At 41.7% G+C, this 16452-nt stretch overlaps 1 protein-coding gene and 1 pseudogene across 1 annotated transcript in view; both read left to right on the forward strand.

Annotated features, from left to right (window-relative positions):
• Positions 1–318: 318 nt before the first annotated feature.
• Positions 319–5439, forward strand: LOC101439678 (uncharacterized; annotated as a pseudogene).
• Positions 5440–14460: 9021 nt separating this feature from the next.
• The window catches only part of ERAP2 (endoplasmic reticulum aminopeptidase 2), a 52509-nt gene continuing 50517 nt past the window's right edge, over positions 14461–16452 (forward strand). Inside the window, exon 1 of the mRNA XM_023588074.3 lies at positions 14461–15066. Within this exon, the coding sequence (XP_023443842.1) occupies positions 14510–15066 (557 nt within the window). The 5' untranslated portion in view covers positions 14461–14509. The remainder of the gene's footprint in view (positions 15067–16452) is intronic.

Raw genomic sequence — 16452 nt, forward strand, 5'->3', positions numbered from 1 at the left:
CTACAGCTGACCTTGTGGAGAGAGGCAAGGCCTAGAGAGCCTCAGAGTCTAAAGCTGACCTTGTGGAGGAAACAGAGGAGCTGAGCCCAGAGGAAACCAGGAAGCCTGAACCCTCACGGACATTGGCAGCCATCTTGCTCCAACATTTGAAAATAGACGTTGGTGAGGGAAGTAACTTATGCTTTATGGCCTGGTATCTGTAAGCTCCTACCCCACTCTTGGTACCAAACTGTATTAGTCAGGGTTCTCTAGGGAAATGGAATCAACAAGAGATATCTGTCAATAGTATGCGATTTTATAAGACTCTCTCACATGACCATGAGGATGCACAAGTCCAGGTTCTGCAGGCAGACAGCAACCTGGGGCTCCAATAAAAGTCCAGTGAAGGTTCTTGGTGAGTTCTGGGAGATGTTGGCTGTCCAAAGACAAGCTGGCAAATTCTCACTCAATGCCGGAATCACTTCCCCTTTTAAGGCATTCAACATTGGATAAATTAAAGTGTTACTCATTGCTGATGGCAGTCTCCTTGATTGATGTAATTGTAATCAGCTATCTATTTACCACTGCAGTAAAGTCAATGGTGACTAAAGTCCATAAATGCCCTTGTATTACAGTTAGCCCAGTGCTTGCTTGACCAAACAACTGGACACAATTACCTGGCCGAGTTGACACATAGCCTAACCATCACAGCTCTTTTTCTGTTGTTTTTGTGAGAGCACTCAGTTCTGCCTGTTAGTCCATCACCAAGTTCCCACAATCCTTGGCCTGTCTCTTTTAATTCTCACTATAACCCATGAGGTTTGTACTATACTTACTCCATATGACAGTTGGAGAACTTGAAACTTAGAGAAGTAAGTGCCTTGCACAAAGCCACCCAGCTATTAAAGAATCTAACAGGAATATAAACAAAGGCAGATTTATTCAAGATTGTGAACTAATCAGAATTAGTTGGAGGGTTTGTTAAAATATAGATTTCTAGGCCTCACTCTATAGTTTCTGATTAATTAGGTTTGGGATAGCCCAAGAATTTGCATGTCTAACAGATTCTGAGGTGCTGCTCATACTGTGTCAGGTGCCATACTTTGAAAATCACTGTCCAGGTCATACTTCTAAAGTATAGTTATTCAGGTACCCAAATTAGAGTAATAGAATCATAGGAGTTCTGATCCCCAGTCCTCTACTTCACATTTCAGAAATCCAAGCCTACCTATAAATCTGGTTATCTTGGGTTTGGGTTTTGTATTAGATAAATGGATCTAATTGCTTTCTGGATTGTGTGATTTGACAGGATATATGTTTGCATAAAAAGTTAGCTTTAGGACAAATGATTCTCTGTAGTTAAAATTTTCAACATTAGATGAAGCTTCTACTGCTTTTGCTCTTTCTCAGTTAAAAGCATTTTTTGTTTAGCTATTAAATGTCATTGCTATGGAATTACAAATTCATAAGTAGGGTAACTCAAAGTCGCTTTGTTCTGAGGGTAAGGTGACCAGTCTTATTTTGCAAACTTCAATGTAATTCAGAAAGATAGGTGTTAGAGTACACACAAATGGCCTTAAAAAAGCTGCAATCTGTGGCTTCTGTACCTGTTTATTTAAAGATATATACCCATCACCTTCCCCTACACTGACCAGTTCTATACCAAGGGTTTGCTGTTAAGGGAGATACAAACAAGGGACATCAGTGGAAAGAGAGAAGCTGTTATTTCTTCTTAGAAAAAAGTTAGGAATTAGCTTACAAATAATATGTGTAGTTTACCCACAAGCCCACCCACTTGCACTTAGTTTACAGATTTTTAGAGGGGTAAGAGAGGGGTTTCTATAGAAGAGAGCCTTAGGAGCTGTAATCTGGCTGGAGGGAAACACTGGGGAAGGTTGTTTTGAAGCCTCATTCACATGTCAAGAACACAGTCAGATGCCTGTTGGGGCAGCCTGTGAAGAGAGCTGAAGGACATGAGGAGCCCTGGGTAGGGAAGGCTGAACAGGCGTGTGGTGATAACCACTCAGCAGTCTGTGACCTTCAACACTATGCAGCTCTTGTAAGGTGATCAGACATCACCCCAAACCTCAAAGTAGTTCTATAAATAGTTTTTCTAACACAAGTTTCAACAAACAATAAAAGACAGGCAAGTGCGGACTCAAGACCACATGAACAAAATTAATAAACAACAAAACAGACCCACAGGTAGAGTGATAGACAAACGATGATGTTCCAGAACTGCAAATAAGCCCACCTTGTGACCTCACCCCCAGTAGCCACCTACTAGCTATACTCCTTGGGCAATATACACTACTTCGCTGAGCTCTGTTTCCCTCACCTTTAAAATGAGATTAAAATATAGGGGGAGCAGATGTGGCTCAAGCAGTTTAATGTCCATCTTCCACACGATAGGTCCCAAGTTTGGTTCCTGGTGCTTCCTAAAGAAGATAAACAAACAATGAGCATACAATGGGCAGACATCGAGCAAAAACAGAGAGCAAAAATAGTGAGCAAATAACAAGCAGACAACAAGCAAAAACAAATGAGCAGGGAGCAGATGTGGCTCAAGCAGTTGAGCATCTGCCTCCCACATGGGATGTCCTAGGTTCCATTCCTGGTACCACCTAAAGAAAAAACAAACAGACAATGAGAAAAAAAAAAATGAGGAGACAATGAGCAAAAAACAAGCAGGCAATAAGGCAGGCAATGAGCAGACAAGAAGCAAAACCAACAAGCAAAAACAATGAGCAAACAGGTAAGGGAGCCATCTTAGGAGGGGGAAATTAATTCCTATTACATTGGGTAGTTTTTAGGATTAAATGAGATAAAATGTTTATGCTTATGTTTAGTGCAATGATATTTCTTGCCTTCCTTCTATTCCTCCTTTTTTATTGAAGAAATCTCAAAGATTTTGAATCCTCAAGATGAATTAACATATGAAATGAAAAATTATAATTCCTAGTGATGATCCCCTATCTCAAGGACATACCAAAAATAACCTATAATATCCTCCTAAATTTTTTCCTGGGTTTCCCCCTCACTTTTAAGTTTTTTAACCATTTGGAATTCATTTTCATTGATGATGTGAAGTAAGTATCCAATTTCATTTGTTTCCATGTAAGTAACCAGTTGTCCCAGTACCAGTTACTGTGTATTCCTCATTTCCTCACTGATCTACAAAACTTGCTGTCATTAATCATTCCCATGTCTTTGGGCCTGTTTCTGGACACTTTGTTCTATACTAGCTATTTATCTAACCTTACATCAATACACTTTTTCAGTTACTGTAGCTTTATAACATCAGTCCCGATATCTGGTTAGGCAAACTTCTCCACCTTGTTCTTCATACTATAAAGTTAAAAGAAAAAAAAAGTATATCAGTAGCCAATATCTACCAAGAACTGACTGTGTCTAAAAAACCGTATGTACAGAATACTGAACTGTAACCCAGGTGCCTTCCCTTGTCATTGCAAAGGAACAGATAGTCTTGCGACCTCACACCCAATTCTTTTCCTGTTTTTGCAGCTTAGCGGTCTGATGATCCAGCTAACAGCCCCTCATGTTTATTAATGAGAAACCCTGAGTCATCACACCTCAGTTCTGGTTTTTCTTCTCCTAGATAATACCTGTTTCAGTCAGAATTGGCCCTCTAGACTTGTACAATATTACAGAACTTCAAATGATAGTAACCTATAGTTCCACGTAATACTAAAAATCATGCCCTCATCATCTCAGGGCCGCCATTTTCATACGCACGTCCTTTGACTAAGCAAGCAACTTCTGCCCATGTCAACCAAATACCACCCCAGACTTGGTCACTGCAGACCGCTCCATTCATTATCATAGTCACGCCTTTTGCCATAATGCTAAGACACCTCAGAGTCTTTCAGTCTGAAAACACATCTGAGGCTTGGCTTTTTAACGTCTGCCTCCTGTTTCCTTCCACGGTGCTCTTTGAAACCCGTGTCACAGATTGGCATTAGTGTATATCAGGAAGTGAACCCAGATAGACAACAAATAGTTAAAGTTTTAACCTCTTATTTTATTGTTTTTCCCTCTGGGTCAACTTTCCTTCTTGCTGAAAGGAGGTTATGGAAAAAAGAACCCCCTGGAAATGAAGAAGATATAGTCAATGAAAAAACAGAACTAGGTAAAATCTAGACTGGGCATATTCAAGAGAGAAAATTAGTGAATTAAAAGAGAGGATTGGGGTATTAAACCATAAACTACTGCCCCCACCTTTCTACCCTAGTTGGGTGGTAAATATCAACTTTTAAAAATTACCATGAATATTCTTGAGCTTTGTTCTGGGATGAATTGAAGTTAATTAGCAGCAGTTGGATCTTTTCGGATCTTGCTCTTAAGATGTGTTAGGTGAGACTGGAGCAGTGCTTTATCCAGGGCTACTTCTTCCCCACCCCTGAGGCAAGATTATTCTGTGTGCTCTATCCACTGCCAGTGCATCATGAAGTTTTCCATCCTAGCCGCTGGGCACAGGCACCATGTCCATCTCTGTGTGGATGCCAGGACTGTTATCTTAAATTATTTCGGGTGGTTCCATCCTGGTGCTGGTGTTTTCCCCACAGATCTGTGCTGATCAGTGCTCAGCTGAATACCCAGCAGAACCCTCAGCAGATCTCCAGAGCTTTCTGTGCAGCTTTCTCCTCTCTGGAACTCTGCTTTATAAACTCTAGTTTCCTTGTTGTCCCAGACTCTCAGGTCCATCTCCTCAACTCAGAAAGTCTGCTGGGTGTGACCTCCAGCTGAACTGAACCTACAGCCATCACGAACAGCAAAGGTCACTATCCAATGCAGTCAGCCTACCCTGTGCAGCCTCCTGGGGATCCCGGGTACCCTCAGACCCTCCATCTTCCTCAGGCTCCACTCTATACTGATGCTCCATCTGCTTACTCAGAGCTCGATCATCCACGTTTTGGGCGCACAGGTGTTGCCACAGCCCTACTATGTCAGCTGCACTTCCTGGTGCCTCGCTCTATCTTCCCGTGGCCCAGTCTGTGGCCGTTGGACCTTTGGGTTCCACAATCGCTTTGGCTTATTATCCAGTTAGTCCCATCTATCCACCTGGCAGTGCTGATACAAGCACCAGATTTAGAGCTGGGATAACTGCTGGCAACATTTCTCCTCCTGCCCCTGGATGCCCTCCCAGTGCTGCTCAGCTTACAGTCATGCAGGGACCCAATGTCCCTGTAACTCAGGAAAAGGGAAACTTAATCATGGGTGGCTAAGGTGTGGTGACACCATCTGGTGAGGAACTATGCCACCTCTGTGCTGGGAAAGACATCACATACCTTCAGCACTTCTTATAATGTAACTGCTTTAGTCATATTAACCAGAAGTTGCAGTTTAGACACATGTTATTGGGGTGTCTTTTTGATGCCCAAGCTTTCAGGCACTTTTCAAACAATAAAGAATCATGCAGTGGTAGCAGTGTCTCCCTAAAGCATTTTGAGCTAGGGAAGTTATCCATTCATAAATGAATGTGGGTGAAGCAACCCTAAAGATCTTCCTTTAATTCCTCTGGAGTAATACTGTATCATACTGGTCTTTGCTTTTAGTAATAAAACATCAAATTAGGTTTGGAGGCAACTTTGACCCTCTTAAGAAATAAAGTTGCCAAATAATTCTGAAAAGAAAAATAATAAGAGGTCTGCTGAGCTCTTCCTCAGGTGCCCCTCCCAGCCTGGAAACTCTCTTGGAAAGTAGATGTGACTTAAGTGGTTGGGCTTCTGTCTACCAGATGGGAGGTCCCAGGTTCGAGTCCCAGGGCCTCCTGGTAAAGGCAAGCTGGCCCATGTGGCAAGCTGGCCTAGAGCAGAGAGCTGGCACAGCAAGATGATACAACAAAAAGAGATGCAGAGGAGAGACAATAAGAGACACAGCCAACAAAGGAGCTGAGGTGGCACAGAGATTAAGTGCCTCTCTCCCACTCCAGAAGGTCCCAGGATTTGTCCCCAGCATCACCTAAAGAGAAGACAAGCAGACACAGAAGAACACACAGCAAATGGACAACAGCCAATTGGGGGGGCGATAAATAAAAAAATAAATCTTTTTTTTTAAAAGAGGAAACTCTCTTAAGGCAGAAAACTGGGACTCACCTCCTTCTCAGGGAGCATTGTCCTTGGTTGTCTGATATCCAGTCTTGTACATTGTCATTTCATTTATTTTTGTCCATTTTTTTGGTGGTTTCAAGGGTTAGGGTAAATCCAGTCCTTATTGCAATGTATCTGTCAGAAGTGGAAGTCCTTATACATATATTTTATTTAGATCTCTAGGCGGTGCTGATTTGGTTTTATCAGTTTGAAACAGAGCGTTCACTTTCAAAATATAAGAAGCTCAGAATCACTCTGGTTCATTTTGCCATCATTTTTCCTTTTTGAAAATGTGTCACCAGTTATTTGGGTAATCTTTAATTTGAAAACAATAGAAACACCAAATTTATTCACTTCGTTCTTAAGAATTTAAAATGTTGTCTAATGCCAACTTTAATAATCTGTTCTACCTTAGAAATGTAAGATTTTTATTACCGTATTGTCCTGGGGTTTTTTCATTTTTAGTTAATGTCTGTAAAAAGTATGCTAAAGATATCAAGTTTTAAAAGTCATCTTCCTGTCAACTAGTGATTTAAAATGGACATTATGCTGTTTTATTTTCTGTAGAGATGGAATGAGTTTTAAAGAAGTTACAGGATGCATTTACTTGTTGAATTCCCCCTTCCCATCACTCATATTTTGGATAAGGCCCTGATTCCTTGTACTAGCAGAGACTCATTTTTTTCTTTAAATTAAAAATTTAAACACCATAGTATAGTCTCTCCCTCTAGTTTATTTGAAAATGAAGAGAGGCATAGAAATAATTCTGTGGTATGTCTCTTTACTTTTAACGGATTTTCAAGTATCCTTTGAAAAGAAATGGGTGGTAGAAAAGAAGATGCATTTTTTAAAGATCTCTAAGTAGGCTGGGTATTGAACGTGACAAGCATCGAGCATGGACTGAGGTGGCACTGTGCCAGTGCTAAGAGGAGGAAATTCAATAGCCATGCTAGCAAAAAAGAGGAGATTCATTAACATTTCATTTGTCAGGAAGCCATCTATCTTGAAATCTCACCACCCGAAACTCAGGCAGCATTAGGAAATCATTTTTAAGGCATTTGAATACCTGAAATAATGTCCAACTAGCTTCATTTTCTCATTTTGTCAGTTTGCAGGACATTAGAATGAACAGCCTTGAGAGACCAGACTAGGTGGAGGGTAAGGATAGCTGAAAGTAGCAACAAGAGGCAAATAAAAATCTTATCATGGGAAGCAGACTTGGCCCAGTGGTTAGGGCGTCCATCTACCACATGGGAGGTCTGTGGTTCAAACCCCGGGCCTCCTTGACCCGTGTGGAGCTGGCCCATGCGCAGCGCTGATGCATGCAAGGAGTGCCATGCCACGCAGGGGTGTCTCCCATGTAGAGGAGCCCTATGTGCAAGGAGTGTGCCCCCTAAGGAGAGCCGCCCAGCGCTAAAGAAAGTGCAGTCTGCCCAAGAATGGTGCCGCACACACGGAAAGCTGACACAACAAGATGACACAACAAAAAGAAACAGATTCCCGGTGCTGCTGAAAAGAATAGAAGTGGTCACAGAAGATCACACAGCGAATGGACACAGAGAGCAGACAGCTGGTGGGGGAGGGCGAGAGAAATAAATAAATAAATAAATCTTAAAAAAAAATCTTATCATAATAGAAGAGCTAGAATAAACCTATTATAGTACCTATAAGACTTCAAAGACATAGCAACATGGGGTTATTTATTTATTTCATCTCATTGTTCTTAAGGGCGGCATCTTACTTATAAAAGCAACTGGTTCATGTGACCCTCTTAAAAGTTTATAAAACATTCACAAACTATTTTTCACATATGTCTCGAGTTGATTCTGAACATGACAATTGTCTATATGGAGAGGAGTAAATGACTTGTTTTAAGATGAGAGCTCAAAACCAATTTTCTTAATTTTAGATCCAGATTATATTAAGAACCTTGAGTTATTAAGACTTCAATCTGTTGAGAATACCTCTCTTACTTTGTCACAGGGCTGCTGATGCAAAGTACAGGAATGGGTTGGCTTTTATAATGGGGATTTCATTTAGGGTAAAACCTTACAGTTTCAAGGCTGTGAAATGTCCAAATCAAGGCATCCTTAAGAGAAGCTTTCTCCCCATAGTCAGTTACCATCGATTCAGGGGTCCTGCCATGTGGTAAGGCAGCCACCCATCTCTGCGAGGGTCTCTGCCTTCTCCTCCAGAATCTGCCATCTGTGGAGCTCAGCTGTAGGTAGGGGGCTTGTCTCCTATCAGTCTCAGCTGCTCTGCTTTCTTCCTGAGTTCAGCTGTGAGCAGTCAGGCGTACGGCAGTGCTGTCTCCCGAGCCTGGGTCTGATCCATGCGCCCAGGCCCTCAGAGCCTCCTTCTGTGTCTTGTGCTCTGCTGGTTCTAGACTCTGGGACCTCTCTCAGCCCTCAGGGTTCCTCTGTTTTCCTGAAGTCCTTCCTTTCACATGGCAGGATCAATATAGCAGCTTCCTTTTCCTGTGGGTCTGTCTCTCTGTGTCACTGTTTATATCAGACCCAGCAGAGGACGGAGAACCAAGCTGGCTCACCCTCACTGGCAGTCAAATCCAAAGCCCTTAAGTGATCTTATCAAGTGATCTAATCAAAGGCCCTTTAGCTGAATTTAGTGCCATGAAAGGGTACCACACCCACAAGAACAGACCAGTGGAAGAACATCATTTCTTGCTGGGATTCACAAAATTCAAACTGTCACAACACCTTCAGAGGATGGAAACATGTAATATATATGAGAAAGAGTTAAAAATTAGTAAAATCTTTAAAACATTTTGACTACTAAATTTCAACTCTTTGGAAAATTCACTTTAGCTTGTTTATTCTTACCTGTTTGTTGCGGACCTACCATATAGACACCCTGCTTGGTGCTAGAGAGAGGTAACTTGGCCCTTGGCCTTAAGGAAGTGATCTTTTAAGGAGGGATGTAAGACACAAGCATGGTAGGGCAAGCTAAAGGCCAGTAGAATGGATCTAACAAATACTTATGGTCAGGCACTGGAAAGGAAGCATGGGTTCCTTCCAGAGTGACTTCCTGGAGGTGGTATTTGCCTTGTGATCAGTAGATTTCCAAGGACACTGAGAGCAATGTATTTCACAGAGTGGCTGCTTCAGTAAAGATGGGAAAATGCTGGGCCCACCCAGAAATGTAAAGTATGCAGACTTTCAAGAAGCACAGAGCAAGTGTAGGGAAACTGAAAAGGAAAAACTGAAAATATTGGAAATGTACTTACCCATGCAGCAGATACTTACTGAGGGCCTATTCTACGCCAGGCTCTGCTCTAGGCTGTGGGGATACACAGGGAACAAAGTAGACAAAGTCCATGTCTGCTAGGAGCTTATGTGCTAGTGGGGGAGGCAGCTAATACAAACAAACAACCAAACAATATAGAATGAAGTAGTGGGAATTGATAAATGCTAAGAAGAAAAAATAAAGCAGGCTAAGAGGATAGACACTGGGTAGGATCAGGAGTGAGTGGATTTGGAAGGAAAGCTACTGTTTTAGATAGAGCCAAGGAGGGTCTCTAAGCAAGAGATAGTTCACAAGGCCAGAGATAGTTCACAAGGCCAGGACAATGTGAAAGAATTCCCTAAGCAACGAACACCCCCCAGCTATTCTCTTATCAGAGAAAAGAAAAATGTGTGAGGGAGCATACGAAGCTCAAAGAAAAAAAAATGTTAGAAATTCCTTTTGGAGTAAGAGAGGTGAAGAACATGGTTTTAAATAAACTATGCAGGGAAGCTGTTGTGGCTCAACTGACAGAGCATCCACCTACCATATGGAGGGTCCAGGGTTCGATCCCCAGGGCCTCCTGAGCCATGTGGTGAGCTGACCCATGGACAATGCTGCTGCGCGCAAGGAGTGCTGTGCCATGCTGGGGCTCCCTCACATAGCGGTGCCCCATGTGCGAGGAGTGCACCCCGTAAGGAGAGTCGCCTCATGTAAAACAAGCACAGCCTGTACAAAAGTGGCACCGTACACATGGAGGGCTGATGCAGCAAGATGACACAACAAAAGAGAGACACAGTTTCCCAGTGCCACCGGATAATGCAAGCAGACACAGAAGAACACAAAGCGAATGGACACAGAGAGCAGACAATGGGGGGAAAGGGAAGAGAAATAAATTAAATAAATCTTTAAAAAAATAATAAATAAATAAACTATGCAGTCGCCTGTATCCTACTCGACTATCTAGGATTCTGTAGCTCAGTCCGATGGCCCTGCTTCCTCCTTCTCCATCACCACTTCTGTTCTATCGGGGGCAGGGAAAGGGGGAGAGCTTTGGAATGCCATCCCACACCAGTGGACTGGGCCCCGTGACAGGGAATGTCCCAGGACTACCTCCAGCTTCCTTCCCCTCCCCAGCCCCTGCAGCATTAGAGTCACAAGAATAGGCCCCTAGGACCTTCTCCTCCTCCTCCTTTTCCCCACTGGCCCGTTTCCAGCCATTCCCCATTCCCTCATGGTACCCATCTACCACACACAATGCCACTCAGAGGGACCCCATTCAGTCTTGTGCAAGGTTACCTCCTTGCTTTTTTTGCTGTCATACTTTATCAAATTGTTCATCCAAGTTGAAATGACAAACTATAGACAGAGAGAAAAAAAAGAAATTAAGACTTGGGAGTTCACAGGGACCTACCTACTCATGGCAGCATTTGCACGTTAGGCCAAAGGACAGGTTACAAGCTCAAGTGCACACCAGGGCAAGGCAAGTTAATACAAGAGCATGAAGAGGGTCTGTAATGCAACAAGGGCTAAGCATCTTACCTTTCACTCAGGAATAACACCTGTTAGGGGCACTGCCTTTTCATACACTAGAATCTCAACAAGGTGACCAGGCAGCGCACGAGAGGCTCGTGTGGCCCATTGGCTGCTGTTAGCCGCCCATCATCTCCCCGGGTAAACAGAGAAAACCAGGCAAAGGTTTTAAGGAGGATCGAATGATCAAACAGTAGTTGGAAGATCAATCTGGGGACAGCAGACTAGAGAAGTCAGGGAGACCTGCCTGAAGGTCATTGGTGAGGCTCTGGGCTCTTTTAATAATCATAGGAATTAACAGTTTAAAAGTTGGATACAAAGAGATTAAAAGGACTTGGTAACACACTGGGAGGAGACAGAATCAAAATAACTATATGGGCCAGGCATAAATAATGAGTTAAGGCTTAAAAGAGATAAAACAAAAGCAAAAGGCCCTGACTTGGGGAAAGAAGACGTTGTTTGAGGTGTTAAATGTTCTAACACTCCTTGATCCTCCCACCCCTCTGCTGAAATACCCGCCTAGCTCAAGTCCAGCAGGCTGTTGGAATTGCAGCAGCCTGACCCTGGAGGCAGAGAGAGATCAGAACAGGAAAGAGGGATGAGGGAATCTGTGAGGATAAAGATTAAATCTTTGCACCTGCACATACACTCTGAAGGAACAAGTGAAGGAAGAACTTAGCAGAGGGCAGAGGATTTGTCTTTGAGGACGGCCCAGGTTCAGGGTCAGGAGGAAGAGGCACAAGTCAGCCTGGAGGTGAGGAGAGAACCGGAGATGAGGGAGGGGCACGGTCCCGCTATGCCCAGGAGACAAGAGGTTACAGATGCAGAAAAGCCAATGATTATCCCCTTTGATACAGGCATTAAAGCTGACCGGGCTGTTGCTGAGGGCAGGGAGAGGAGAAAAGGAGGTGTGTTATGGGGGCATTTTCGGGAATTGGAGTTGTCCTGAATGATATTTCAGGGATAGATGCAGGACATAACCCAGTAAATGGACAGGGAGGGAGTGTAAACTACAATGTAAACTATAATCCATGCTGTGTAGCAGTGCTCCAAAATGTATTTATCAAATGCAATGAATGTGCCACACTGATGAAAGAGGTAGTTGATGTGGGAAAAGTGGAGAGTGTGGGGAGTGGAGCATATGGGAACCCCCTATACTTTTTAATGTAACATTTTGTGTGATCTATGTGTCCTTTAAAAATAAATTTAAAAAAAAATTTTTTTAAAGCTGACAGGGAGATCCGTGGTACCCTTAGAGTCGCTTCCTGGGGTGAAAGGGCAGAGGTCAGGTTTCATGGCATTAAGGACACAGCACAGTGAGGCATTCAGGAGCACATCGTAAAATAACTTGTAGAAAAATACCATGAGCCTGGGTCCTTCCGAGCCTTATATCTGGGGATAAGGGATGCGGCAGGGACAGAAGCAGTTACTGAGGATTCTGGAGCCAGACGCTGTCATACAACCGTCTGGCTTTTTCTCTGAAGCCACTTAGTGCGTTCTACAGAAAGTTTCCCTTGCCCTTTGTATTAAAGCTTTTCTCCTAAAGCCCATTCACATCTCCATGATAATGAAAAAGCTAGTGCTTTAATCAGGAAGTGGGCAAATAGCTCTTACCAGTGAGAAAGTGAAAGCAAAACCTTTCACCCTCTCTTCAAAACTGCAACAGCGTGGATTAAGGTAACAGGCCGATATTTCTCTTGGGTTTGTCTTAAGATCAGAATTTTTCAGAGAGAATATTGACCAAAACTAAAGGTACGCAACTGCTATACTGGGGCGGTTTGGAGTCTAAGGTGAGGCTCTGTGGAAATGGTTGAATTTGGCATGACTAAATTGGAAAGTGTGTGCAGTTAAGGATCAGACTTGACTGGCAAATCTACTTAACTGACTTTTAAAAATACATTTATGTATATCTTTTAGCTCTTCCAAATGCTTGTTGCAGTTCTTGTGCCTTTTATCCAATGTTTTGTTCACTACAATCCTAGTTAATGTCAGTGTAGTATAGTGGAAAGTATTCCACACCTGGAAGTAAAAGAGTTGTATTTTAGACCTGATTCTGTTCCAAACTTCCTGTGCGACTTTGGGGAAGTCACTCACCCTCTTTAAGTATGTTTCTTCATCTGAACACTAAGGACTTGCAATAGATGGCATTTTAAATCCTTGCCAGTTCTATAGTTAAAGACTATACAAGTAAATATCAAGGTCCTTTTCTCCACTCATGCCAATAAAATACATTCTAGTGCCTAGTACAAGTAGAGGTAGAACTACTCCCTAATTTAAGCCAGGAAATGCAAATTATAACAACCACATAATAACTTAATATCAAGCATTCATTACATGCTTCCAATATGCTGTGCCAAATTCTTCACATAAATTATTTTATTTAACCCTCTCAACAATCCTATGAGAAAGATACAATTATTATACACTTTTTTATACATGAGGAAAGCTGTGCTCAAAAAATCAGGAAATTTGCCTAAGATAATACATTTAAATGTGGAATCCAGACATCTGATGGCAATAGCCCAGGCCCATCTAATCAGTAATCTCATTTTTCAAGCCATCAGAAACTCAAGCTACTAGACCAATTATGATTTTATGTATCAGGGGGTCTTGGAATATTGTTATTTGGTAATAATTTAATTTAATGCTTGTACAATAAAGGAAAGAGGAATATCATCATTTAAACATTATTTTCTTCTTTTTTGATACCTTTAACAATGTCTATTGATCTGTATTAATATTGCAAATTTGAGATTGATGTAACTGTTTTGGTAATTAACTCTCAAGGACTTAATAAGAAAAGAAAGTCATTCATGGTCTAAGTTGGAGCAGGGAGGAGGTAATTGGGGACAAATGGCAGGGTGAGAGACAGCACTGAATCACCCAAATTAGCTACCTTCTTTGTCCTAATTCCATTTAAATTTTGTAACTTTACCCTTCTCCTAGGAAGAAATGGTCTTAGCTCTGTATTACAGAGGCAATGAATTCAATCCAATTTAACTTTGTTTTCAAAAGTACCATAAGGTGAAGAGGATAATTTTTAAAATATTTTAAGACTATTAGAGAATCAAATTTTCTTTCCATAGGTTTTTAAATATAAAAATAAACCAAGGGTAAGCACCCAGCTGGACCAGCATCCTTTACAAACTAGTAGCCATGGAATAAGTCTGTTTTAGTTTCCTAAAGGCTGCTGAGAAATATACTAGAAATGGGTTGGCTTTTACAATGGGGATTTATTAGTTTACAAGCTTACAGTTCTGAGGCCATAAAAGTGTCCAAATCAAGGTATAATCAGGAGATGCTTTTAGTTATGTCATTTTAGGGCAGGATCTTTGCATTTGAAGTCTACAGAATTTTTATTTGTAGTAACCAGACAATAGCTCAATATTTGGCCTGATTCTGACAGAGAACAAGTTTTCCCTCATTCACTTAAATCCCTCTATTTTTAAGATTTTATTTGTGGATTGAAATGTTTTTCTTCATCCTATAACTTTTTTTCCTTCTAGATTAAATCCATTTATTGAAACATATTGTCCACATTCTGTGTGATGTAACTGGAGCCAAAGCAGTGCCATGGAGAACTGTAAGATTTAGCCTGGAGATTAATTAGTCTTCTAGAGAATCAGTTAGTGCTCCCTTCTTTTGCAATGGCTTATTTACACAGAAAACTAATATTTAGTATTTACATAGGACTTTACTGCTCAGCAATCATCCTGCCCAAAATATGCATTTGTTCTCAGTTCTCAGTGCCATCTACTCATCAGCTCAACAAGGACCCTGGGGCTTTCCCAGTAGCCACCAATGGGGAGCCATTTCCTTGGCGGGAGCTTAGGCTCCCTCATATGGTTATTCCCCTCCACTATGACCTTCTTGTCCACCCAAATCTTACATCCCTGGACTTTGCTGCATCTGAGAAGATTGAGGTATTGGTCAGAGATGCCACCCGATTTATCATCTTACACAGCAAAGATCTTGAAATTCTGAATGCTACCCTGCAGTCAGAGGATGATTTGAGATACCACAAACTCGGAAGAAAACTGAATGTTTTGACTTATCCTGCTCATCAACAAATTGCACTGCTGGTTCCAGACGAACTTATGGCTGGTATGAGATACTACATGACTATAGACTTCCAAGCCAAGTTAGCTGATGGCTTCAAAGGGTTTTATAAAAGCATATACAGAACTCTTGGTGGTGAAACAAGGTAAGGCAGTGCTCCAGCCTGTCATGGTCTCTTGTGAGGCTTTCCTTGTGGGTTACATTTCTGTCTATAGCATTCTTCAGCAGTCATTTATGAAAGACGGAGTAAGCTGTTGGAAACACAAAAGGAGAGGCTCTGCCATTCCTTAACTAGTCCTCAGTAGAGATAGGAAAGCAGTATGCAGAGATGTAAACAGCTGGGGGGAGAATAACTAGAAGAAGGAGAGTCAAGTGTATGACTCTGATAAGACAGATCTTTCTATGGGCCAGAGGAAGGGCTGGTCAGATAAGAAAGAGTAGAAATAGGGAAGGCTGCTTAAAAGAGGTGCTTCTTGATCTGGGACCAGATGGAAAAGTGAGATTTGGGTTGGAAGAGAGGAAGGCAGAATGTTCATTATACAGGGAACAGTATGACTCAAAACCAAGAGGACAGACCATTCTTTAAAATTGAGAAATATGATGTAAATAATCAACATATATGTCCTGAGCACTTGCTGTATCACCTGGCACTGTTCTAGGCCTGAATATATAGTGGTAAGATGAGGTAGAAGAGATAATCAGGAAAGAAAATAAATTAAATGAATAAGGTAAGTGATAAATGCTATAAGGAAATAAAACGAAGCGACGTAATAGAGGATAAGAATGTTTGGGGATTGGCGCTAATTTAGATGAATGGTCAAGGAATTCCTTCCCAAGGAATTGAGACCTGAATTTTTTAAAGAAAGGAATCAATCATGAGAATATCCCAGAAAAAGGAAATATTCCCAGAAAAAGGAAAAGCAAATATAGGGACTGATGGAGAAAAGAAGGCCTGTGTTGCTTGAGTAGAGTGAGCAAGGTTGAGAAGTATGAGTTGAAAGAAGTCAGCTCATATAGAGCCATAGTGCCTCTTGTAAGGAGGTTTAACTTCTCCTAAGGTGCAATGGGACGTCATTGGGAAGTCTAATTGGATTCATGTTTTATAAATTTCAAATGTATATGGAGGATATGTTATAGAGAAGAACAACTAGAAATCAAGTAATCATTGAGGAAGTCATTGCAGTAGTTCAGGCAAGAAATGGTGAGTTGGGCCAAGCTAGGGGTGGTGCTTATGGAGTAAAGTAATTGAATTAGGCATTTACTCTGGTGGGTAGAACATAGAGGGTTTGTTGACACATTGGCTATGTGAGATGCTAGAAAGAGAGGAATCAAGGGTGCTTTATAAAGTGGATGATTTGGTTCTCCAGGGCCAGGGTGCATCTGTTTTCAGTACTCTCCCACCATTCATCAGTTGTGTTCAGTTCCAAGTAAGAGAAACCAAATACGACAGCTTAACCCCATAGGGCTTTATTTTTCTCATGCAAAAAGAAGTACAGAAATAGAGCAACTCAGATTTGCTATGGTCTCTTTA

This window comes from Dasypus novemcinctus, chromosome 2 (assembly GCF_030445035.2).
Source record: "Dasypus novemcinctus isolate mDasNov1 chromosome 2, mDasNov1.1.hap2, whole genome shotgun sequence".
NCBI classification, from domain to species: Eukaryota; Metazoa; Chordata; class Mammalia; order Cingulata; family Dasypodidae; genus Dasypus; species Dasypus novemcinctus.